We start from the raw sequence: 26330 nt of genomic DNA on the forward strand, positions 1-26330 counted from the left end.
CCTCCGCGGCATCTTTTCCTGCTTGCATATGTGCTGTTAGATGCTCTGGCCCAACCAGAGGCTTCTTGCAAGGTTTTCTTATGCCCCAGATTCTGGCTTAAGGCATATTTGAGGCCATTTCTGTGCTTCAGTAACTTCTTGCTCTTGGAACTACAACTGTGTTAGTGGGCTAATGTAAAAAAGTAAAAACTGGGATTAAACCTTAAAATAAATAATGGAGGACCTTGTACTATGTAGGTGTCTGATTCTTGTGGGCAGTTTTTTAGAATTAATATAAAATAATTGGTGATGAGTAGGACACAGGGCCCCTTCTTAACATAATTTATTTTGAAATGTATCTTCACCAATTGCAATAAATTAAAACATTGAGTGGTTGTCTCAAGGTGTGGTAGGGGTAGTTGAAAGGGCAAATCCATCTCCATCACACCTGCAGACACTTAATGGGGAGTAAGACCCATTGAATTCAGTGGTGTTTACTTCCAAGTAAAAGGATTAGGATCACATCTCAAAACAGCGACCACACCTGTCACCTCTTGGACGGCTGTTTACAAAGAGGAATCCTAGTGCATTTCAGAGTTCATTTTGTCCTGGAATATGTACAGATTGTTTGTTGCTGCGATAGCAATGATGTTTTCTGTTGGGTGCCATGCCGTGTGCAGAATCTTCTTGGTAAAGTCCAAACTGTCTACACTGATGTCATCTTTCCTTCTCTTGCCTCCAACACACACCCGCCGAGGTTTGAGAATTGCTCGCGGTTTGCTGCTCTCTCGGGAGGCCTCCAATGTAACATCACGCTTAGTGTTCCGGTCAAACATTCGGAAGAAATTGTTATATGCTCCTGTCATGATGACACTGCAGAGGAAGGGAAACAGGGAAGACGTTACGAACGAAGTGCACAACCCAGTGGGGAAAGCCTCTGCACAGGAGCCATTGAAATCGGTGTTGGGGTTATTTTTAAGATCATTTGAAGATGGTTTTCATTGTTTTATCCATGTTTGTTTCCCTTAGCTCCTTTGGGAGGCAGGGTGGGGGATATAAAATCAATAACTATATGAATAGATAAAGTGTGGAGTGTTCTTGCTTCGCAGTGCCACTCTGCTTCCCCCCCACTGAAGGGAGCAGCAATATATTTCAGACTTTACAAACATCTCTTAGAGCAAGAAATATTCCTCTTCATATTCTACGGTAGTACAGGCATCCCCAAACTTTGGCCCTCCAGATGTTTTGGACTACTGACCACTGGTCCTGTTAGTCCCTGACCACTGGTCCTGTTAGTTAGGGATCATGGGAATTGTAGGCCAAAACATCTGGAGGGCCATGGTTTGGGGATGCCTGTTTTAAGATATCTTTATTGTCATTGTCCCCTTGCGGGAACAACGAAATTACTCGGTTGCTACATCCACTCAGATAAAGCATTCTGCATAATCCAAAATTACAAAACCTAATTAAAAACAGTAAATATAATACAAAATAACAAGTGAAATAAGATGACTTCAAAGTCCAGGCTTTCCATTTAAGGCCAAAATCGCTCTAGAGAAGAAACTGTTCCTGAGACGGCTCGTTCTTGCCTGCATTGTTCTATATCTCCGTCCCGATGGCAGGAGCTCAAAGAAATGGTGACCAGGGTGCGTTGGATCTCTTGATATGTCTAGCACTCCCTGGTGGTGTAGATTTGTTCTAAGGTGGTGAGTGAGCAGCCAATAATGCTCTCTGCTGTTTTAATAATTCTACACAGCCCTGCTCTATCCTGAGAAGTAAAGCTTCCGTACCACACACATAAACCGTACGTATGGCACAGTGAAAGAAGGCAAGCAGCAGCTTTTGTGGAAGATGGTTTTTCCTTAAAATTCTCAAAAAAATACAGTCTCTGCTGCGCCTTCTTCACAAGCCCCTTTGTGTTAACACTCCAGGACAGATCCTCCTGTAACTCAATGCCTAGAAATCTAAACGTCGTTACCCTCTCCACACAAATTCCGTCAATCAAAAGTGGCTGGACCTTGTTCTTCTGTCTCCTAAAGTCCACCACAAGCTCCTTTGTAGCTAGAATGGTGTTCTTGACTGGCTCCTCTCATCTTACCAAAGTAGTATTGTATGGTAAACAAGACAGTTGGGTGGCTATATTACCTGTCAGATCCATTCCACGCACATTCAAACTTGTCAAAGATGCAATCATTTTCATAAAGGGAACACAGTTTGCTTCTAAGGTAGTCATGAACCTGTTTTGTGAGCAAAAAGCAGCTTTGTTATTTCAAGGTTAGACCTTTTATTTTTCCATTTGCCCTCAAAGAACATCAGTGCCAACAACTCTTGGTGGAATCAGCTTTTTAAATGTTACCCGTAAACAAGCATTGATAATAAAATTAACAGAACATCCACATTGAAGTAACTTTATTGACGGATCATGTTAAGAGATCCAAACACCTCTCAACCTTCTTTGGCCCCACTATTAGGAATTACATTTGCTTTCATTCAGCTTTGGTCTTCCGGGCTGGATGCAGCCCTGAATTGGAGCGTTATTCTTAGGGCCTGGGGATTAACTGCATAAGAATGTTTGTTGCAAGTCCCACTTCTAAATAAATAAATAGTGAACGTGAAGAAGACTCTTCCTTACCTACCGTGATCCTCTGACACTTCTACATGTCTGCTCAGAAGGAGGGCCCATTGAGTTCAATGGGGCTTGCTCCCAGGCAATTGATAGGATTATCTTAGTTTTAGAGACTGTGAGCTTATTTCTGTTTTGAAGCAATGGCCCTAGCAGCAAACCTGACATTGCTGATTAATTTATTTTGTTAAGTTCCTAGCTGTGCTATTGCTAATGCCAGACAAGCTTTTCTCTTCAACATTTAAGATGAATTTCTTTTAAAAGCAACGAGGGCACATTTTGGATAATTTTTAAAGACTCTTCATAGATTTACAGGCCTAAGTTAATATTTTAATCTTTGAACCAACTTTCCATTATTTGTGGGAAAATTGTACATAACTTAAACCAGTACTACAAAAAGAAGCCATATCCCATATCTTTTATGAACTATATTTAATTTATTTGGGATGTGGCACTAGTTTCCCTGAAAGAGACAGTAAGCTGAATTATGTAGCTCAATGTCCTTGCCACCCCTGCTTCAGAGGTGAAATTAGAAAGAGGCTTGTGCTCAGTTTCAGTGTAATGTCACAACCCTATACTCCTGTTAGGTGGGGTTTACTCCTAGGAAAGTGGCTACAGGATTTCAATCCCAATTCCTATCTCAAAAGCCATGTTCTCCCACACAAATGCTCGCAATAGCAGCTAGCTCTCTCTACTTTTCTGTACTTACACTTGTTGCATCCCTAGAAAGCACGGGCCCAAGCAGTTTTCCATTTCCCCTGCTGCTTTCCCTGGAAAAACCTGCTCTTTACTGCTGAATCAGAACAAACATTAATCTGCAGGAAACCCAACAGATGTTTTATCCACATCAGTAGTAAAGAGCAGGTTTCCTCCAAGGGGAAGTGGTAGGATAAACAAAAGTGTGGACGAGCCCAAAGCCCCGACTGCTTGCATTGTTCTCAAATAGCTTCTATATATTTCAAGCCCTACTGGCATGTTTCCAGGCTTGGCTTAACAGAAGAGAGGAGACTGAACTAAGTTTGCATCCCTGGGAGCAGAAGGACATCACAGGTGCAGTTTAAACAACAACAAAAGGGGCATTTTTCTTGTTTAGTCGCTTAGTCGTGTCTGACTCTTCCTGTCTTCCACTGCCTCCCGCAGTTTGTTTAGACTCACGTTGGTAGCTTCAAGAACACTGTCACATTGGTAGCTTCAAGAACACATGCTAAACACTCCTATCTTGCACTGCCTCCCACAGTTTGGTCAAACTCATGTTGAGAACACTGTCCAACCATCTCATCCTCTGTCGTCCCCTTCTCCTTGTGCCCTCAATCTTTCCCAACATCAGGGTCTTTTCCAGAGAGTCTTCTCTTCTCATGAAGTGGCCAAAGTATTGGAGCCTCAGCTTCAGGATCTGTCCCTTTAGTGAGCACTCAGGGCTGATTTCCTTCAGAATGGATAGGTTTGATCTTCTTGCAGTCCATGGGACTCTCAAGAGTCTCCTCCAGCATCATAATTCAAAAGCATCAATTCTTCGGCGATCAGCCTTCTTTATGGTCCAGCTCTCACTTCCATACATCACTACTGGGAAAACCATAGCTTTAACTATATGGACCTTTGTCGGCAAGGTGATGTCTCTGCTTTTTAAGATGCTATCTAGGTTTGTCATTGCTTTTCTCCCAAGAAGCAGGTGTCTTTTAATTTTGTGACTGCTGTCACCATCTGCAGTGATCATGGAACCCAAGAAAGTAAAATCCCTCACTGCCTCCATTTCTTCCCCTTCTATTTGCCAGGAGGTGATGGGACCAGTGGCCATGATCTTGGTTTTTTTGATGTTGCGCTTCAGACCATATTTTGCACTCTCCTCTTTCACCCTCATTAAAAGGTTCTTTAATTCCTCCTCACTTTCTGCCATCAAGGTTGTGTCATCAGCATATCTGAGGTTGTTGATATTTCTTCCAGCAATCTTAATTCCGGCTTGGGATTCATCCAGTCCAGCCTTTCGCACGATGAATTCTGCATATAAGCAGGAAGACAATATACAGCCTTGTCGTACTCCTTTCCCAATTTTGAACCAATCAGTTATTCCATATCCAGTTCTAACTATAGCTTCTTGTCCCACATAGAGATTTCTCAGGAGACAGATGAGGTGATCAGGCACTCCCATTTCCTTAAGAACTTGCCATAGTTTGCTGTGGTCGACACAGTCAAATGCTTTTGCATAGTCAATGAAGCAGAAGCAGATGAACTCTCTAGCTTTTTCAATAATCCAGCGCATGTTTGTAATTTGGTCTCTGGTTCCTCTGCCCCTTCAAAATCCAGTTTGCACTTCTGGGAGTTCTCGGTCCACATACTGCTTAAGCCTACCTTGTAGAATTTTAAGCATAACCTTGCTAGCGTGTGAAATGAGTGCAATTGTGTGGTAGTTGGAGCATTCTTTGGCACTGCCCTTCTTTGGGATTGGGATGTAGACTGATCTTCTCCAATCCTCTGGCCACTGATGAGTTTTCCTTTTTTAATAAACATTTTTATTAGATTTTCCAATTTAAATATCTAATCCATTTTCAAATTATACAAATTATGCAAATATCAATTAAACAATCCAAATCTTCTGCCAAATTATACAAATTTAAATTTGACTTCCCATGCTTCAGACTCAGAAAGCCTAGTCCTCTTATAGTCTCTGCATTTCTAATCAATATAGTCCAGATCTTATCCAATAATCTATTTAAATCCTTCTATCTTCTTTCAAGCCACTGAGTTCTTCGAGCAAGCAAGTTTGACCAAACTGTATATGTTTCTGTGTGAGTTTATGCCTATGATTCCTCTGTAAATTAGCACTGTCTCTTCGCACGCTGGTATCTTGCCAAGTCTGTCCAGAAATCCAGAAATCCTTCTCACAGCCAGCAGCCGCCATCTTCAAGCAGTCCCAATAAATCAAATCTTTACGCCTCTGTGATGATTTCTCCAAATCGCTACTCAAAATAGCCTTTTCAGGGGAGATTTTGCCAGGTCAGAACTATAAACACACATTTAATGTCTTATTTATGGCTCTCTCCCCCTTTGACTAATATCGTAGCCGGCTTTATCTCCAATATGGTGGAATCTAAATTGTAACTGCGTCGTATCTCAGAAGTTTCTTGATAAGTTTCCAGCCGCTAGTGAGATTGCTTCTCTTTGATGTCCATGTTTTAGGGAATCTTTAACCACATTCCAAGCAAATCCAAGAATACATACTTTGATTATTTATATTTTCAATTCACACAGTTTATATATTTGAGAAACCATATTAATTCAATAAATTTCCCACTTTCTGATCTCGCTTGCTTTGTAAATGTTGTTTATGGCTCTTCAGGAGGGAGTTTTGTTAAGTAAATTGTAAAGCACAGTAAAGCAGAGTTATAAAGTTCTCGCTCCCCCCTTCCGCTCCGTCACATACCATTTCTTGCTCTTGTGTACACATACCATTTCTTGCTCTCTGTTATCTTTTGTTTTCTCAGTGGCTGAGCTTAGCAGAATAAATCTTCTTTCCTTGTCTGAAGCATGTCCACGACTTATATCCAATCTTTCTCTTGTCATGGAGCTGTTTTCGCTAGTAGATTCAGCGTCCGGGAGATCCAGACTCCCATGGGGGCTTCCATCCAGTGCCCCCCAGCCCCTCCAGTCGAAGCTGGTGGTGGGCACCTGCGGATGAGACTGCATCTTCCCGTACCCCCCGGGAAGACTTCAGGAGGCTGCATGCTCCCATTTACATCCTCGTAAATTACCCCGTGGGAACCGGAGAGATGGTATTTTCAGCCATCTTCTATGGTGATCCAAGCGGAAGTGCACTGCTGAGTTTTCCAAACTTGCTGGCATATTGAGTGTAGCACCTTAACAGCATCATCTTTTAAAATTTTAAATAGTTCAGCTGGAATATCATCACTTCTACTGGCTTGTTATTAGCGGTGCTTTCTAAGGCCTATTTGACTTCACTCTCCAGGATGTCTGGCTCAAGGTCAGCAACCACACTCCCTGGGGTGTACGAGACCTCCATATCTTTCTGGTATAATTCCTCTGTGTATTCTTGCCACCTCTTCTTGATGTCTTCTGCTTCTGTTAGGTCCTTTCCACTTTTGTCCTTTATTATGGATATCTTTGTACGAAATTTTCCTTTCGTATCTCCAATTTTCTTGAACAGATCTCTGGTTTTTCCCTTTCTGTTGTTTTCCTCTATTTCTCTGCATTGCTCGTTTAAGAAGGCCCTCTTGTCTCTCCTTGCTATTTTTTTGAAATCTGCATTCAATTTCCTGTATCTTTCACTATTAGGTTTAGGATTAAAAAGATAGTATTGGATATATGTTGGAGTTTAATAACAGGAACATTCACAACTCCTACCCATGTTCCAGAGTACTCACTTGCCTCTTGCATGGGAGTGATGGGAAAATTGCAAAATCTGTCAATTAGCTTTCCTTCTCAGTGGCTCTGAATCATTATAAATTATTTATGTAACCCACTTCTGTTTGTTTGATGGTTTATATAGCAGTTGTAGCTACTTACTTTTAAGTAATGTCAGAAACAGCACTGACTTTTGGCCCAGGAAGAGTTTGCTGCTACCACATCCCTTCCTTTAAAAATGTTCTCTTATGTGTCAAAGGTAATCCAGTCTCCTCTATCTATTGCAGAGTTTGAAAAGATTTTATCCTAGACTGCCATTTATTATCATGGTCTAATAAAAACAACAAACACGTACCTGGTATATCTCAACTGGCACTGTTTCCATGTTCAGATCCCAAACCTTGACAGTGAGGTAATCTCTTGCTAGCATATATCGCCCACTGTGGCTAAATTTGACATCAGACACAGAAGAAATAATTTCGGAGAAAAATGAGCGGCTACTGGGGTCTTCAGGCTCTTCAAAAACTGATGAGGTGAAAAAGAGAGAAAAATATGCCTATTAAGAAGTACACATCGCTTATTTTGTCATGGCATTTTCAAATTGTAATCAGAATATTACATTGTAATTTCTTATCTGATTTTAAAAATCTGTTATCCACCATGAATTTCTAAAAAAAAAAAGGCACTATAAAGGTATTTTTAAAATGTATTTTTAATAGTTGGCTCAAATAACAAATACAGTTATGCTAACTCAAGACATAGGATTGTCCTGTTAATGTAAAACTGACTTAATGTTTAAAACGCTAACATTTCACACAGTGGCTCCAAGGTGCCTAGTCACTGCCTAGGTTCTGGTTTTTTACTACTTATTTCTTTCATTGTAAAATAACTCAAAACAGTTTACAAAACAATACAGTGGTGCCTCGCTTAACGAATGCCCTGCTTAACGAAATTTAACTTAACTTAACAAAGGCAGAAAGTGCCATTTTCACCAGTCAAATGGGTACATGTGAGGGAAAGCAATCTTGTAGGTAAACTGACCCAAGTTGTTAAGGGCTTTATACACTAATAGTAGCACCTTGAACTTGGCCCAGTAGCAAACTGGCAGCCAGTGGAGATGACACAGGTGTGATATACTGGAGAGGCCTCGCTCGTGTCAGCAGTTGTGCTGCAGCATTCTGCACTCACTGCAGCCTCCAGATCAAGCGCTAGGGAAGCCCCACATAGAACGCATTCCAGGAACCCCAGTCTTGAAGTAACCAGCACATGGGCTACTGTGACAAGGCTTTCCTGGTCCAGGAATGGCCATAGCTGTCAAACCAGCTGCCGATGGAGCTGGACCCAGAAGCACTCCCAAACTACAAACCTCCTCCTTCAGTGGGAGTGCAACCCGATCTAGGGTAGGTAAACGGGCCAATTTCTCGGAAGCGGGAGCTACTCACCCACCGTGCCTCCATCATGCCAGGATTCAAGGTCAGCTTGTTGTTCCTCGTCCATTTCACCCCTGTGCCCATGGGGGGGGTTGCAGACCTGACCTGACAGCATGCTGCTTGCCAAGGGCTTTCAGGCAGCCCACACACTCCAAGCCGAGCCTCTAGTTTTCTGGGTTGCTTGAACTGAGCATGATTCAACTCCCACTCCCACTTATCATGCTGAGAACAGTCTCACCTATAGCCAATGCAGGATTTAACCCTGTCCTCCTGCCCCATTGATGTTGGTGAGGAGGGTGGTTAGGGCGCTTATTTGTGAGCCATCTGTACTTCTAATGAGCGCATAAACAATAACCTCCCCATTCAAGTCTGCCATATCAGATGTCAACATTTTTAATGAAGATGTCACTCGGTAACTTACGTTTAAAATGCTTGTCACAGAGTGCTGATGCCCTCATATCACAAAGTCTCAAAGACCCTTTGCTACTGCTGTAAACAAAGAGATTGCAGTGGTGAGGATGGAATTCAGATGCAGTAATAACTTCTGTCAAATCCTCCATGTTGGCTGGCTTTATATCTACAATGTCTGAGTGGAAATATTTAGCAAGGAACATGTTCAGAGACCAAACTGTTATTCGCTACCATCTTTCATGTATGTTACATTCATGATTTCTCACTGAAAACACTACTGAATTACAGCTAGGAAGCTAAAAATACATATTATTAGCTAATCATATCAGCTATGTACATTTTATTAGTCAAAACCACTTGTTCTGCTAAGCTGTTGAGGATGCAATTGATGCAGTTATGGGACTGACAGTGAAATCTGAGAGTGAAAAAATCTCCATTAAAACCTGTTAAAAAGAGGAGGAAAAACTCTTTGATGCATCAAGTACTGCCATGGCAACCAGGCTGAAATGCACCCCTCCAATGTTCAGATAAATATGATTTTGTCTGTGAAGTAGTGATCCAAGTTCTTGTTTGGGGATTTTGAAGTCCAAAGAACTCCTGGGCTGATTCAGACTCGGCTCACAATCAGCACGAACCTCCTACCACTGCCGTAGGCGCCAGCACTCATCCCATTATTTCCTGATACCTGCCATTATCTGTGCATGACAATGAGAAGAACTATCGTTGCACTTTGTCATAACCTTTTGCTACTGCTTTATGAGTTTCAACATCCTTGAGAAATGTTGTTTTTCAAACAACATGGGTCCTTAATAAGGCCACATCAGCAACCTATTTTGTATTTGTGGAGTGCTTGGTTGTTCTCTATGCCTTTGGATGCCTCTTAAGATATTGCCACCAAATTCAACTCAGGGGTTGCCAGAGTGGAGGCCATGATCTTTGCTGATGCTTGGACACCAGGCACCATTTTGAATCAAGATGGCAGACCCAAATGTGAGTTTGGTGGGACTTCACCTGTTTTCTACCACAGCATATGTTTGGCCTTCTCTCTATATCATCATCAAACTTGGAACAAGGGTTCCCAAGGTAACGTGGCAGACTTTGTCACCGACCCTGGGTGTCATTTTGAATCAAGATGGTGGACCCAAACGTCATTTTGGCATGACTGCCCTTTTTTTTAATATACAGGGTCAGCCGCCTCTTGAGATATTACCCACTGCTAGCTAAATTCTGGGGGGAATGGAATGGGGTTGCCTGAGATTGCGGGTGTGTGTGTGTGTCACAATAAGCAGTGCCATGAGGCGTATTGAGACCGTTGCCTCAGTGGCAGGCTCCTGGGGTGGCACTGCCACCGTCTCATGACTTTGGGCACCTGCCAGTTACCAAGGCAGGGCATTTACCACCTCCTGTTCCTCCATTGCCATGGCTGTGCTCCGCCACAATGGCCAAGTCCTGCTGTGCTGTCCTGGAGGCGGCCGGGGGAAGCCCTGGCGTGCTGGAGGCAGCAGGGTGTTAGGGCCATGGCTGGGCAGCAGAGGAGCAGGAGGAGGAAGCGGGCACCCATTTGTGGCAAGCAGAGAAGTGCCTGGTGGTGGCAGGGGGCAAAAATCAAGAGGTGGGGGGCAGGGCAAAACCTCGAGCTGGCCCTGACAATAGGGTTAGTAGTGGGAAAGACTTGATATCTCATTGTACTTTCCAGCAGAGAGTGGATATTCAGGTGGGGTCAGGGGTGCCAACTGGGGAGCAGGGAGCTAAGGGCCCCCCAAATTTTCAAGGATGAGGCCAGCCCCCCCATAAAATTTCACGGCAGCTGTGCGCACACACCGTGTGGTGCACTTGTGTGTGAGTGACGTCCGCATGCCCTGCGGCATGTGTACACAGGGTCCACACGTGGCATGGCCCTGCCCCCCTCAATCACGGGGGTGAGGGGGCGTGCTTGAGTGGGGTGGTAAGGCAGAAGTCTCCATGCATCATCATTATTGGTTTGTTTCCTTAGTACATTAGTTACAAACTAGTCAGAGAATGAGCTGTCTGAAATGCATTGAAACATAAAACTGTAGTAGCTGACTAGTGCGAGTAAACCACGAGAAAGGATACTGAAGCTTCGATCTGTAATTCCTAAATGCCAGAGATTAATCCTAAGATCATCTGCCGACATGTATGTCTCACAGTCACTGTTGACAGAAATTGAATTGACATGATAGGTGTGGCCGTTAGCAAAAATTCTTCTGGGGCTGACTTCTACCATCAAGTCTGTCGGTTTCAGTACAGGCACCTACATAAGAAAGTAAAGAATAAATGTGTTTTAAACAACATTTCAAACTTGGAGCTGTTCATAGATTTGTGAATTGTGAGTAGAACTTGGTATATTTTAAAACAGCACTACATACGTCACTATTTGAGAACTTCTCAAAACATACATACAATATACAAAACAATATTACACAATACAATTTTTAAAAAATCCAAGTACCGTATGAACATGCATTTGAATCATAATGCCAATTGTATTTACTGGTAGCTTGCTCAAATGAACAAGTCACCTTGACAAACCTTTACATTTGGTTTAAGGATTCTCACTTGGATCCCCCCCCCCACTGCAGTAGTAAACAACTTGATGGGATATAGATACTCGTATATTCCTCAGTTAATGAGTAAATTACTATGTCGTATATTGGCTACCTTGATCACTGCAGATGGTGACAGCAGTCACGAAATTAAAAGACGCCTGCTTCTTGGGAGAAAAGCAATGACAAACCTAGACAGCATCTTAAAAAGCAGAGACATCACTTTGCCGACAAAGGTCCGTATAGTTAAAGCTATGGTTTTCCCAGTAGTGATGTATGGAAGTGAGAGCTGGACCATAAAGAAGGCTGATCGTCGAAGAATTGATGCTTTTGAATTATGGTGCTGGAGGAGACTCTTGAGAGTCCCATGGACTGCTAGAAGATCAAACCTATCCATTCTTAAGGAAATCAGCCCTGAGTGCTCCCTGGAAGGACAGATCGTGAAGCTGAGGCTCCAATACTTTGGCCACCTCATGAGAAGAGAAGAATCCTTGGAAAAGACCCTGATGTTGGGAAAGATTGAGGGCACAAGGAGAAGGGGACGACAGAGGACAAGATGGTTGGACAGTGTTCTCGAAGCTACGAACATGAGTTTGACCAAACTGCGGGAGGCAGTGCAAGACAGGAGTGCCTGGCGTGCTCTGGTCCATGGGGTCACGAAGAGTCGGACACGACTAAACGACTAAACAACAACAAATATTGGCTACCTACTACATTGCAACATAAGATAACAATTTCTTGAGTAATGCAATAAATACTGTACTATGTCTGTTTCTTACAGGAATATGACGACACCTGCTAGTCAAATTAGTGGAAAGCAGCTGCTGAAATCTTAATTCTGTAAAAACTTTTCTCAGTTGTCGGTAGGGAATGTTAGAGAAATATCACTGAATTTGATGGCACTTTTTAAATGGCAACATATCATTGAGGGGAGTGGTTTTTATTAAGGTCATTAATCACTTCCTTATCCTGGGATAAACTGAATTTTCTAATTCGCTGATTAAAACTAGGTGGAACCCCAAGCATAGCCACATACTCTGTAGAAACTGAATAAATATTCATTTTGCTATGGCAGATCTTCGCCCACCCCCACCCCACAATCTCACTTGTTCATACCAGCTCTTCTTTGGGAGTCTTGAGTTGCCCATTTCATTCAATCTGCACCAATACTGGATCAGCCTGCTATAACTCCTGATTCAGTAGGGCTCTCAAAGCTGCTGGCGTATATCCAGGATAAAAGCAAGTAATTTTCTCAAGAACCCTTTCTGAAGTATTTCCAATGAAGTAACACTGCCTTCACTCCAGATCTTGGACCAGTGCAGAAAGCGCGAGAATACATGGATGAGCTGCTGGAATATGTCACTCTGCCATTTTGTCCTTACCCACAACCACTTCAAATTTGGTGATGACTTGTTCCTCCAGATCAGCGGCACAGCTATGGGCACCCGCATGGCCCCACAGCAGGGCCGGCGCGTCCATATAGGCGAACTAGGCCGTCACCTAGAGCGCCGAAATGGATGGATCTTGGACCCAAACACCTTTGAGCAACTGCTTTTCCTACAAATATGTTTTAGAACAGACTCCACCAATCAGCTGCCTTTAGAAATAAAAGCTGTTAACATCCATTGTCTAGTTCTGCATACCGTCATTTTGACTGCTTATATAAAAGAGCTACACTGCTCAACAGCAGAGACCTCCACGGTGCACTTATGCTTTCTGTGTCCTTTCTCAAAAACAACTATATTGGTTTTCGAGTAATCAATGCTAAGATGTTCTTTATTGCAAAAGAGCTTAGTTAACATGCGTCACAATCCTATCTAATTGACAGACAGCAGAACTACATACCCAATTTTTCTGTGTATTAGACGAGGTTTTTTGATTCAAGCATCGTGTAAAAAAACTGGTGTCATCCAATACACGGATCGTGGCATAGAGGGGGAGAAGCGTTGCCCCTGCCAGCCAGCCAGTTGGCGGGAGCGCAACTTCCTCCGATGCCACTGTGTGTGGGAAACAATTTAGGGAGTGTTTCCTGCCCGCAGCTGCATGGGGGGAGAAGCTGAACAACTTTGGGCCATCTCCCCTCATTTTCTTAAAATTGAGTCCCCCAAAATAGGGGGTGGGTCTTATACATGGGGGCGTCTTATAGACGGAAAAGTACGGTAACTAGTGTACATAAAGATTGGAATCGTGCTTGTTTTAAGGGGAGGGGGATAATTAATCAGAAATGCATCCTTGCTGGACTCCCTGACAAATATTTTTATCTTCCGTAAGATGTCCATTTAAACCCACTAATATATGGGTCACATTATTCTGATGGTGTTTTTGAATTAACCAAAGCTATTTTCCGTCAAAATTGGTACTAACAAGCTTCTCCCAAAGGCAGGACCTGTGTTCTGAGTTGAAAGCTGTGGTCAGGTCTATAAAGGCTGGAAACAATTTTTTAATATTATTAGCTGGCTCAGAAGGTATCTGGAGAACAGTTTAGAAGGTACATTCGGCAGGTAATTGGTCTGTTGTTACCTTTGTAAAAGACTGGAACAACAACAGTGGATGACTAGCCTGGAATTAAAATGCCTGTTGAGTTGATGTAACCCTGTTCCAAAGGCAGGTCAAGAATAAGGGAATAGACATTTGAAGGTTCTCCAAAACCCTGTAAAGGTAAAGGTAAAGGTAGCCCTGACCATTAGGTCCAGTCACGGATGACTCTGGGGTTGCAGCACTCATCTCGCTCTATAGGCCAAGGGAGCTGGCGTTTGTCCGCAGACAGTTTCCGGGTCATGTGGCCAGCATGACTAAGCCGCTTCTGGAGAACCAGAGCAGCGCACGGAAACGCCGTTTACCTTCCCGCCGGAGCGGTACCTATTTATCTACTTGCACTTGTCATGCTTTCAAACTGCTAAGTGGGCAGGAGCTGGGACCAAACAACGGGAGCTCACCCCGTCCCAGGGATTCGAACCGCCAACCTTCTGATCAGCAAGCCCTAGGCTCTGTGGTTTAGGCCACAGCGCCACCCACATCCCTTCCAAAACCCTTACTACAATGCAAAAACCATTCATGTGGGGAAATTGAGGCCTCCTTTATTGTTCTCCCTTCACCCTCTCCTACAGCCACAAGTCTCCAAAATTTGGCTTCATTACTTAGGGTCTGCCACAAACCTTCCCACTCTTTCATGTAAAATGCCAGCTTCCTTTGAATGTCCCAATTTTGCTTCCCTAATCTGTCTGGATTTTAACTTTCCCCCCATTCCTACGCTTCTTATCATAGCATATGGCTGATGGGCAAGTGTCTTTGTTTACTCTCCCAACATTGGTTATGTATGGGCTTAAAATAGACTATCTCCTGTTAATTTTTTATAACCCTTCATCTTCCAGGTATTGGTGCCTAAAATGGTGCTTAAGATGTAAGTTTTACTAATAGAACAGACCAAATTGCCTGGTCCATCTCTGTGTCTGTAGAGGCACCTCAATTAGGCTTTAGACACTGCGAATGGTAACATCCAGGGGCTACTGGGAACCATGAGAAATTTGACACCCTTAGTTCCCAGCTTCCCTGGCCGCTGTTGCACATTCAAATGTCTATTCACATGTTGTTGTGTTGCATTTCAAGTGTTTTTGATTGCTTGAAGCTACACAGCACATAAAACATTAGAGCATCACGAGTTGTTCTTTCAATGAAGAAAACAACTCTCCAACTACTCACCTGAAGTGATGTCACCGTAGAAAGATCTTTAAGCTTCCCCTCTTCATCCTTTAAATTGTACCCCTCGGGTTTCTTATCTCGTTCCGTGATCTTCCACAGTTTAATAGTTTTATCTTTTAAGAAAAGACATCAGCACTGTTATGAGAAGTAATACTGTCACGGTTTTCTTAACAATAACAACAATAATTTATTATTTATACCCCGCCAATCTGGCTGGGTTTCCCCAGCCACTCTGGGCAGCTTCCAACAAAATATTAAAATACAATAATTAATCAAATATTAAAAGCTTCCCTAAACCACTGTATAAGAACTGTTTGTTCTACAAAAGGAACAACATGCAGATTGTATGTATTAGTTTAGACACATGGACTGCTGCTCCCCACACAGCAGAAGGCACTTCTCAATGGAATTTGGGGAGGGGGGCATGATTCATTCTTCCCCTGTGCTTTCCCCAGATCTGCTCCAGATGGTTCCCCATGTCTTCCATCTTTTAATATTACACACACTGTTCATGTAGTCAATTGTGCTGTTTGACAAACTTTTTATTTATTCATTCTCTCCTTAATTTTTTAAAATCATTTCCCAAATTATTTGGTATAACCAATGTAGCCAGCAGTCACGATATTAAAAGACGCCTGCTTCTTGGGAGGAAAGCAATGACAAACCTAGACAGCATCTTAAAAAGCAGAGACATCACCTTGCCGACAAAGGTCCGTATAGTTAAAGCTATGGTTTTCCCAGTAGTGATGTATGGAAGTGAGAGCTGGACCATAAAGAAGGCTGATCGCCGAAGAATTGATGCTTTTGAATTATGGTGCTGGAGGAGACTCTTGAGAGTCCCATGGACTGCAAGAATATCAAACCTATCCATTCTGAAGGAAATCAGCCCTGTGTGCTCACTGGAAGGACAGATCGTGAAGCTGAGGTTCCAATACTTTGGCCACCTCATGAGAAGAGAAGACTCCCTGGAAAAGACCCTGATGTTGGGAAAGATGGAGGGCACAAGGAGAAGGGGACGACAGAGGACGAGATGGTTGGACAGTGTTCTCGAAGCTACGAACATGAGTTTGACCAAACTGTGGGAGGCAGTGCAAGACAGGAGTGCCTGGCGTGCTATGGTCCATGGGGTCACGAAGAGTCGGACACGACTAAACGACTAAACAACAACAACAAAATATAGCCACTATTAGGAAATAGGAAGAGATTATACAATTTATTTCTGCACAGTCATTTTGTGACTGGCTCCACTGCCATATTGTGACTGGTTCTGCCCATGTGCCAATATTTTAATAGCGGGCCTCAGTAATTTTCAATGAGCCCCAGGGTTCTAAATTTTGAAAATCTTGACCTAGGGCAACTGTTCCTGCACCTCTTATCAGCAGCGAACATTTCTGAGCACTTCTTCCTGTCTTAAGATTCTCACTTTATATAAAATACATCCCAAGTTAATCTACACACTTTTGATCCGTTTCCTTGCCCTCACCCTTAGCCTGAACATGTGCTGGCTCACACTGGGAATGGGAGCAGGCCAGGTGCACAAGACTCACCTCCAGTGTCCCTGGGAGTGGAGACTCCTCTTTAGACCTTGGTGCTATACAGTGGAACCTCGGTTTTCGAACGTAATCCCTTCCGGAAGTCCATTCGACTTCCGAAACATTCAAAAAATGAGGATCAGCAAGTTTAATGGGGAAAATTGAGAAACATGCCTCGGAAGCCGTTTGATTTCTAAGGCGCATTTGAAAACAGAACCATTCACTTCCAGGTTTTTGGCATTCAGCTTCCGAAATGTTCGGCAGCCAAGACATTTGAAAACCGATGTTTGACTGTACGTGCAAAGGTCTGACTGATGACATCTGTTATTGTGGCAAGCGGCTTCCATGTTCCCAGCTCAAACTCACACATGTTTCAGTGAGTGCTTGAATGAGCTCTTCTTTAATTTGGGGAGGGGCACTGCCTACTCAGTCCATGAAAAGAGGGGAGGTAACTCCCCACCATCCCTAGCCATTCACCATTCTGCCTGGAGGTGATGGGACTTGGAGTCCAAGAGCAGCTGGAGGCCCATAGGTTCCTCATCCCGGGCTTAAATAACCCATCATTTTTATGTTATGTTACATGGGTGAATGTGCATCAAAATGGAACATTATAGGGTGCCTAACAGTATGGGGAAAAGATGGCTCTACAGGTACATGAGGGCTGCCTGCCCACCTTTACTCCCAGAAAGTGACGACACATCATAACCTGCTACCACTTCCAGGGTTCTTTTTTACACTAAAAATGTATATTTAAAATTAGGTGTAATTCATCAAATTTTCAGCTGATGCCAATCTGCCAGAGACAAAGAAAAACTGTGAATCCTGTACTGTTCTGCTGTCTTACCATTTGTGGACAGAAGAGAGTGGGCTGCATTCTGCTGCGGCAACCACTTTATCTTGTTTATTTTTTCCTCTATTTCCAAACTCTTCAGATAGTCAAACTCGGGTTCATGACTCTGGAAGGTGCTGTAAACATTGTATTCACCTTGGCTATAAGGCTCATTTTTGCTCTGCGAAAAACATAGGACAAACAAAAAATGAACTGTTGACCTCAGAGCTTATCTGATCTTTCAAGTTGACTTGATCCAAATAAACCATATGTTCAATGGCAACCAAGAAGGAAGAGAGCCTGTATACTTACTATTACAGCAACAGGTTGGGCCATGGTTTTCGCTGGGCATCTGCTTTCAGAACACAGGGTTTCCATTTAGTTCTGATAGCCACTGCTATATCTGCCCTCCATGACGTTATCTAATAATTTCTTTTTAATCTAAACTAGTGACCAACTCCCCTTGTGGTGCATTCTGCAAGGTAATTTGTTATGTGGAAAAGTACCGGTTGGCATTCAGCTATGCTGTACTCAAAGCAGACCCACTGAAACCAATGAGCATGACTAAGTTATGTGTATTCTGAGTAAAACTTAGTTGAATATCACCCACTTTCTTGTCTGTTCTCAACCTATTGCAAATCAATTTATTTGCACAAAGCTTCTACAAGAGGAGAAAATTCCTCTTTCCACCATTGTGAATGTTGCCTTGCAGCATCACCTAGCGGCACCATGGAGAATTACTGCTTTATTATCTACAATATTATTGTAGTAATACCTACAGTATTACTGCAATATTATCTCACTTTGAGAGGACAAACCAAATTTTAAAAATACAAGGCACCAATCCCTTCCAAGCCTCAGCTTCACTGTTTCTAAACCTAGGGCCCAACTTAGTTTTTCTTTCCAACCATCACAAAATCTTTTGGGAAAGTTTCGATTTGAACCACAAATAAGAACCTTTACATGTAACCATTACATTATCAACCATGCATTCGAGCATGACAAAAATAGCCAGTGTGCAATTAAAATAAGCCCAGAACAGTCACATCTATTGTCCTGCAAACAACAGGGGAATAGCAGCTACTGCATCATGATGTTTTTAAAAAATATTCACAGGGTGCTTGCAGTCAGCAGCTTAATTTGAAAACAGGTCCTCGGCAAAGAGGGTTTTTGTAGATATCGGATTTTTGTAAATGTGTGTGTGTGTGTGCAGATGAGCTGGCATTTTGCTGCCAGTGACATCGTGAAGATGCTGCAAAAAAAGAACTTGCAAAAATAAGGAGCACCAATGCCACAATAAACACTTCTGGGCAGGCGTCCAGAGCTAGAGTAGCTTTGGAGAATGCTATATCAGCCTTTTGTGTGTGCACAGGGCTTGTGGATCAGGATATGGAAGCTAATAGTATGGTCAAACAGAGGGTGGGGTTATTTGCTGTTGAATACTGTAGTAAGAGACATTCCTTCAACAATCAGAGCACCTTTTAAAAAATTCATACCTCTGGCTCCCTTTGGAATATAACAACTCGACCTCCTTTATCCCCTGTTGCCAGCAACTCTCCAGTGTGGTTGAACTCAACAGTTGAAATAATGTCAGCTGTGAAAGAAAAAGCAGAAAAAATCAAATTACAGAAAAAAAACTGCCCATCCACAATACCAAATATTTCACAATGAGTTACTTGGTTTTTTTTCTTTTTCTTTTCTTGAACCCCACCTTCATTCCACCACAAGAGAACTTTAGCATTTAAGAGTCACATAATTATAGACCTGGTGGGTACCTCAAATGCCATCTAGTCCAACCCCCTGCCAGTGCAGAAAATCCACAACAGCACACCTGATTGATGGCTATTTGACCTTTATGTAAAAGCCTCTAGTGAAGAAAAGCCCACCACCTTTCAATCATCTGTTCCATTTTGAACAGCTCACACTATCATGCAGGTCTTCATGGAGTTCTGTCGGGAAGTAATGCTTTTTGTCAATTAATCCATTGATTCAGGTGATATCCTCTGGAGCAACAGATAACATATTTGCTCCAACCTCTATGTATTTGTAGTATGCCAAGTATTTGAAGATGGCTATCCTATTACCTCCTAATTGTTGGCATCTATCTTGAGAGACAATGGAGTACATCTCTGGGGGTCAAACCGTTTCATTCTAAATACAGTATATTCAATTATTTCAGCCTCTCTTTATAGGACCTTGCCATATTTGTCACCATTTGGACACATTCCAGTTTGCAGCATATCCTTCTTTAACTACGGTGCCCAGGAGGAGGCACAGTATTCTAGGTGAGGTCTGACCAAAGCGGAATAGAGTGGTACTTACTATGATCTATAATTCTGTTAATGGAGCCTAGAATTGCTTAAACCTTTTAAGCCACCAGATCACACAGCTGATTCATGTTTAGCTTGTTGTTTTCCAAAACACTGGCATCCTTTTGACATGTGCTGCTGAGAAGCCAGATGTCGTCACCCATCTAGAAACCAGTTCATTAAATACAGGCCACTAAATGGTAACAGGAACCAAACCACCAAAATACTACTCCATATCAAGCTCCCCGACTATTCAGAGCACTAAAAAGGTCAAATATTTTCACTCACTTGCTATGAATACTCTAGCTATAGGGGAATAATTTTAATCTATTTGTAACCGATGGAGAATATTTTATATGCTATACAACACAAGTACAGTGCACATTATTCTGAATTTAATTATCTGAATAGTATTCCACATTCACTTAATTGCACAGCCACTTTCATTATTCTTTATCGTTTCTGACACCCATTGGCACAACCCCCAATGATCCTTGGGAGTAATTGGATCAGGAGGAGGTGAACTTCTGATGAAGCACATTAAGAGATGATGGTTATAAAACAGCTTGCACCCAGATGCTGACATGACATCACCAAAAGCTAATTAGCACATCTAAATTCATATGACCATGATTTCAATATTAAAGAAATATGTACACATAAAATGAGCAGTGGAATAATGGCAAAAACATCAAACACAGCTACTTTGCATTTATTAAAATACTTCTAATTAATTTTTCCAACTCTGAACAATAAAACTTCAAACTACATGTGTCCTGCACAAAGAAATAAACATAATCATTCTCAAGCACAGCAAAATACTTATACTGTAAACTGTTAGAGATCATATTGAAGAAGGTTATCATGCCAACGAGGACACTGAGAGTGAGGACAAATGATCACTAAAGTTGACATAACTAATAAACTGAAACCAGGTGTCCTGAAACCTACATCTTTGGATTTCACTCCATGCCTTCTTACATTGCTTAGTCAGTTTTTCATCAAATGCTAGTGGCCATATTCAGGAGCAACATCTGTGGGTAGAAAGATTGCTCACATCCTTCCAATTGAGCACTATTTCCATGAGCACTACTACCATTCATTTGAATAGATGATCCTTGTATGTCAGCGTAGTATGAGTTCCAGCTTGGAAAGAAGTGTTAAGGCAAGATCTTTCTCTGCTTGTATAGCAATGGCATAAATGTCATCCTAGGCTATTTGTTTTCTGGATTACTGGACAATAAAGGGGCTGCTTTTATGGATTAGTGAAGTATTTTATTACTATTGTTTGACACTTTACAGGCCAATGGGATCAGTAAAATAAATAATAAACATTCTCAAAACGTATGTTTCCGATGCTACAGAGTCACTTTTGCTAATATGGACTGTGCCAAACCACCAGCTACAGCAAACTTCAGGAAGCAGTAGAGCAGCTATGATGGGTGTCCGTGGATGACAGGATCAGTGCTCCACCACCTTTGTGTGGGCCTGTGGAAAAGACTCAGTAACAGTCGCATGAGACCCTGGCAACTTGGATGGCGATAAGATTAATGACAACATCATACCATCACCGTAACATTTTGAAAAGATGCTAAAAAACAGGAAGAGAAGAACGATCGTGGCACACTGGATATGAAATTATAAGGACTGTTAAAGTTTCAAATGAATGTATCAGAAAGGCAGAGGTCCCAGTTACACTGATGGTAGTAATCCACAGTCTACTTCTTAAATGGACTAGCCTATATAAGTAATGAAACTTATGTGAAATATAGGAGATTTCACCCTCCTGGTCCAGGTTCTGATCAATATAAAAGCTGTTCAAGTCATAATTTTCCTCCATCTCTCTATTTGCTATCTCTCCAGCTCTGCTTCAAATTCTTTCAGCCACCTGATGGCCACAGGACCCTGGCTCACAGTACTGGAGTGGTAACTATTGGAGCTGAACTTATGACAGTGCTATTGCAGCAATTCTCTCCAGGCCTATGCCAGCAGGTGCCCCAGATTCTGAGCTTTTCTCTTTTAAAAAAACGTATCTCAAGCCCTTCTAGAAAGAAAGTTATGAAGCATAATGCTCAGGCCAGCTTCTAAGCAATTTCTGGGAGATACCTCAGACTGACTCCTCCTGCCTTTCAGTGTTTGAAGTGTGTGAAGTTAGAGCTGTGATTTGTTTGTTTCATGCAATTTATACATCGCTTGCTTGCTTGTTAAAAAACCACAAAGTCTTCTTGTACTTTATTTTGAAAAATAAACTACTACATTCTGCAAGACAGATGTCCTGTTTTACTTGCACTATAGCCACATGGACTCTCTTTCATAGTTAACATCATTCTGAATCCCAAAGTAATGGGCTGATGTTTTTATTCCAGTAACAAAAAGTGATACGCAACACACAAGTATTTTGTGTTTCTCAAGTGAAAATGAATCAGGAGGCTGGTTGGTCTGTACATGCCATAGCAACCAATCAGTGGCCCAGCTACTACATGCCTGAATCACAGCTTTATTGCACCAAAGCCAGCACAGTGACTGAAAAATTCAGTACTGTATTAGAATTGAAGGATAATGGCTTAGCTATTTGTTTCTTGTCCTGTGGTTTTTCTATATAGCCTGAAAAGTATGCCAGGTAAACCTGTGGTTATGTCCATGGATTCCACAAAAGCATGTATATATATATATATATTTTAAATATCTAGCTTAAATATCATAGAACCAGGGTCCCCAACACAGCACCTAGATGCCCCAGGACCCGGTGTTCCCTCAGTGAGGTGGCCAAGCTTGCAAACGATTGGAATTTGGTTAGTTAAGGGGAAAATAGGTGTAAAAATAGAGAATCCTTGGATGCCAAAATCCAGGTTTGGGGCTTTTGCTTTGTTGAAATCTGTCTCTTCATTGAAATAATACATTTTCTCTTGATAGAAAAATGGGGAATTCTGACTTCTGTATGCTTGGACTGTAGCTTAAGAACAATGGAAGAGCTTGCTGGATCAGGCCAGTGACCCATCTAGTCCAACATCCTGTTCTCACAGTGGCCAGGCAGGTGCCTATGAGAAGCCCATGAGCAGGACCTGAGCACTCTCTCTCCTGCTGTTTCCAGCAGCTGGTATTCAGAAGGATTGCTGCCTCCAACTGTGGAGGGCAGAACACAGCCCTTGTGGCTAACAGCCCTTGATAGTCTTGTCTTCCATGAATTTGTTGCTTTTAAAGCCATCTAAGTTGGTGGCCTTCACTGCCTCTTGTGGAAGCAAAATCTATAATTTAACTATGTGCTGTGTTGAAAGGTACGTTCTTTTTTCTGTCTTTAATCTTCCAACATTCAGCTTCACTGGATGTGCCTCGGTTCTAGCATTGTGTGAGAGAGTGAAAAACTGTTCTTTCTCCACTTCTTCCCCACCGTGCATAATTTTATACACTTCTATCATTTTGTCTCTTACTCTTTTGTCTAAACTAAAAAGCCTGAAATGTTGTAACCATTCCTCATAGGGAAGCTTTGATCAATTGGGTTGCTCAGTTTTGAAACTTGTCCAAATCTGCAACATCCTTTTTGAGACGAGTCCCTAGAACTGAACAAGACTTTACTTTGTCCAAAGGAAGAGAACAAAAAGGAACTGAGCTAACTACCCACCATGTCTCACTGAGGATCACAAGTCTCCAAGACAAAATCCAACCTTCTATGTATGTCTGCCCAATCATAACTTTTCAGGTTTTATAGCCTGACAAGACATTATAAGCATCACTTCAATTAGCTCGGGGTTATTATTTCTCTTGGAGAAGCTGAAACAAAACGCACCCAACAAGCCACCTCTCTTTCAAGCTCACAAAAGCACGCTTGCCTTTTGAAAACTAGTGATAAACAGTAAATTGCAAGAACTCGGGCCAGGAGAAAGATGAATTTCAAGTGAAAACTAGTGTGCAAATCATGAGGTGAGAACACAGATTTATCAAAACTATTCAACCACCCAAATGAACTACTGTAATAATACCCATACTTCCTGCATTACAGAAGTTCACCACTACAGAATCTATGTCAACAGTGTGATGGCTTCTTTACACAACATGATTAATTTCCAAGACTCCTGGGTAAATCTCTAATGCAAGAGAAACCAAAGCAACAAATGCTAAATGTTGGTATTAGCTGAACTCTTTTTTGTGTGCTTTGTTTTTGCATCAGTCATGTCTGCTAAGATTTATTGAGCCTTTCTGGAAAGTATACAGGATCTACAAGCGATCATTATGCACTTGGTATATTGCCACTTTGCAGCCACTATCATTGCTCGGTATAATAGATTACATTGATGCTGAGTTACTTGCCATCATCTGAAGACTGCACAGAACAAGGAAGGGAAACATGGTGCATAACACAATACATGAAAGCAGCCAAAACCCAGAAGCAGACTTTCAGTCTGTGCAACACTCAGTGGACACACGGAGCCCAACAGAAACTTCAGAGGAACTTACTACACAGGCTGTACCATCAGAATTCAGGCTGGGTATCTTCCTTGCCTACGAAAACAAGGGTTGCGTGACAAAGCCCACCAGAAATCTCAATAACTCACAATTGACACAATATTTTAGGTTTGGTTTTGGGGCATTATTTTGGCCACAACTTTATTAAAAATACAATTTTAATTCTGAGTGTTGGCTTAGGCTTTGGTTAATCCTTCCGTCCACTCTAAGGGACAGGACCATTTCCATCTGACCACTGGGTCAGGACCAATTCCATCTGACCATTTGGGTCAGGACCAGCTCCGACTTACCTAGTGCTTGGTAAGTCCCACCCCAAGGGATTGTGGGTACGATTCGCAGGCACTCTCCTTCCCCCAAGGAGTGTTCCCCAAGGCTCGGCTCTGTAATGGACACACCATCCTTGCCTATGGCTGGATGATGGACTAGAGTCCCTGAGCCCCAGGATTCCTTTAACGGAATACTTCTATAAGGAGCAAGTAAGGGGGGTAGGCATTTTATGCCATGCCCCTCCTATACCATTTTAACCAAAGCCTAACGGCCAACCTAACAAGTTGTGACAATTTGCTTGACAGTAGGCAAAAACCAAATGGCAACAGCCAATCAGCCAAGTGGCAAAATTCCTACTGGGCCCCTGAATACAGGCGACCCCCGCTAATTGGGCAAGCAGTGTCGACTAAACCTAAATGCAGCGGAGGGCGCGCGCGCAAGCTTTTCCAAGAGTGGGGAAAGCGAAAGCAACGTGTTGGTTAAATTAGAATTGCCTGTCAATCAAATTCAAGGCACGCCCCGTGACTCAGCCTGACTAACAGCCCACCCCCTCCCAGATTTCTTCTTGGGCTCGTCCGCAAACGCCACTACACTCTATGAGTGTAATGGTCTATTCCAAGCTGTTTAAGCTGCATCTCCTTGTTGGACTGCCGTAGCTCCCTCACAGGCCAGCCTTGGAACGGTGACCTCCACCCATGAAAGACGGCACACCTACAGCTATCTTTTATGAAAGGAGCAAGTGCTGTAGTGCCGTTGTGGACTAAAATTCTCATCAGTCCTGACTATTGGCTAGCTAGGGTGGATGGGAGCTACAGTCCAAAACACCCTAGTGGGCATCATGTCCGCTGCCCATGCTTAAAAAACAAAAACCAACCCTGGACAAATTGATTTGTGTAAAGCAAAAGCAGTTTCCAAGATGCCCCCCAGATATTTGGACTACAGCTCCCACCTGCAGAAGACCTTCTGTGTTCAGGGACACCAATGTGCTCAGGGAAAGATTAACAAGACTAAACGTAATTGTGTACAGTGCATATAGGCAACTTATCAAATGTTAATTAATCACCTTCCACATATATGTCTCAAGGTGACATATGCAATATGAAAAAATCAGTTAAAAACCAGCACAGAAAATAACAGCAAATGAATTTTAAAAAGAATAAAATGAGACACTCATAACAGAGACCTATTCATCCAGCTGGGAAAGCTCGTTGGGAACAAAAATGAATTCAGATGTTTTCCAAAAATGCAGAGAGTGGGCCCCTGTATCTCAACAGGGATGCTGTTTCACAGAACGGGCAGCCACATCAAAAGCCCTGCTCCGAGTTACTGTGGAAGATTCTGATCTCGTTGGAACTATTAGGAGAAAAATCTCCCCAGGGGCTGCTGTGACCTGCTGGGTATATAATAGGTAATAGTAGGTAACCTGGTCCTGAGCTGAATCGGACTTTATGGAATAGTAAAGGTAAAGGTAAAGGGACCCCTGACCATTAGGTCCAGTCGTGACCGACTCTGGGGTTGCGCGCTCATCTCGCGTTATTGGCCGAGGGAGCCGGCGTACAGCTTCCAGGTCATGTGGCCAGCATGACAAAGCCACTTCTGGCGAACCAGAGCAGCACACGGAATTGCTGTTTACCTTCCCACTGTAGCGGTACTTATTTATCTACTTGCACTTTGACATGCTGTTGGCAGGAGCTGGGACCAAGCAACAAGAGCTCACTCGTCGCAGGGATTCGAATTGCCGACCTTCTGTTTGGCAAGCCCTAGGCTCTATGGTTTAACCCACAGCGCCACCTGAGTCCCCTGTGGATAGTACCAATAGCTTAAACCTGACCTGACCCAGTAGCATATTGGCAGCCAGTGTAAGTCCCCA

At 42.6% G+C, this 26330-nt stretch overlaps 1 protein-coding gene across 2 annotated transcripts in view; it reads right to left on the reverse strand.

The window, feature by feature from the left end:
* Positions 1 to 205: 205 nt before the first annotated feature.
* PPP2R2C (protein phosphatase 2 regulatory subunit Bgamma) overlaps positions 206 to 26330 on the reverse strand; it is a 48413-nt gene continuing 22288 nt past the window's right edge. For both annotated transcript variants that reach the window (XM_060279035.1, XM_060279036.1), the window contains 8 exons: positions 18920 to 19017; positions 17439 to 17604; positions 15063 to 15175; positions 10894 to 11071; positions 8810 to 8974; positions 7314 to 7483; positions 2125 to 2216; positions 206 to 852 (listed from right to left, as the gene is read on the reverse strand). In XM_060279035.1, the coding sequence (XP_060135018.1) occupies positions 561 to 852; positions 2125 to 2216; positions 7314 to 7483; positions 8810 to 8974; positions 10894 to 11071; positions 15063 to 15175; positions 17439 to 17604; positions 18920 to 19017 (1274 nt within the window). In that variant the 3' untranslated portion in view covers positions 206 to 560. The remainder of the gene's footprint in view (positions 853 to 2124; positions 2217 to 7313; positions 7484 to 8809; positions 8975 to 10893; positions 11072 to 15062; positions 15176 to 17438; positions 17605 to 18919; positions 19018 to 26330) is intronic.

The sequence above is a fragment of the Zootoca vivipara genome, chromosome 9 (genome assembly GCF_963506605.1).
Source record: "Zootoca vivipara chromosome 9, rZooViv1.1, whole genome shotgun sequence".
In the NCBI taxonomy this organism is placed as follows: domain Eukaryota; kingdom Metazoa; phylum Chordata; class Lepidosauria; order Squamata; family Lacertidae; genus Zootoca; species Zootoca vivipara.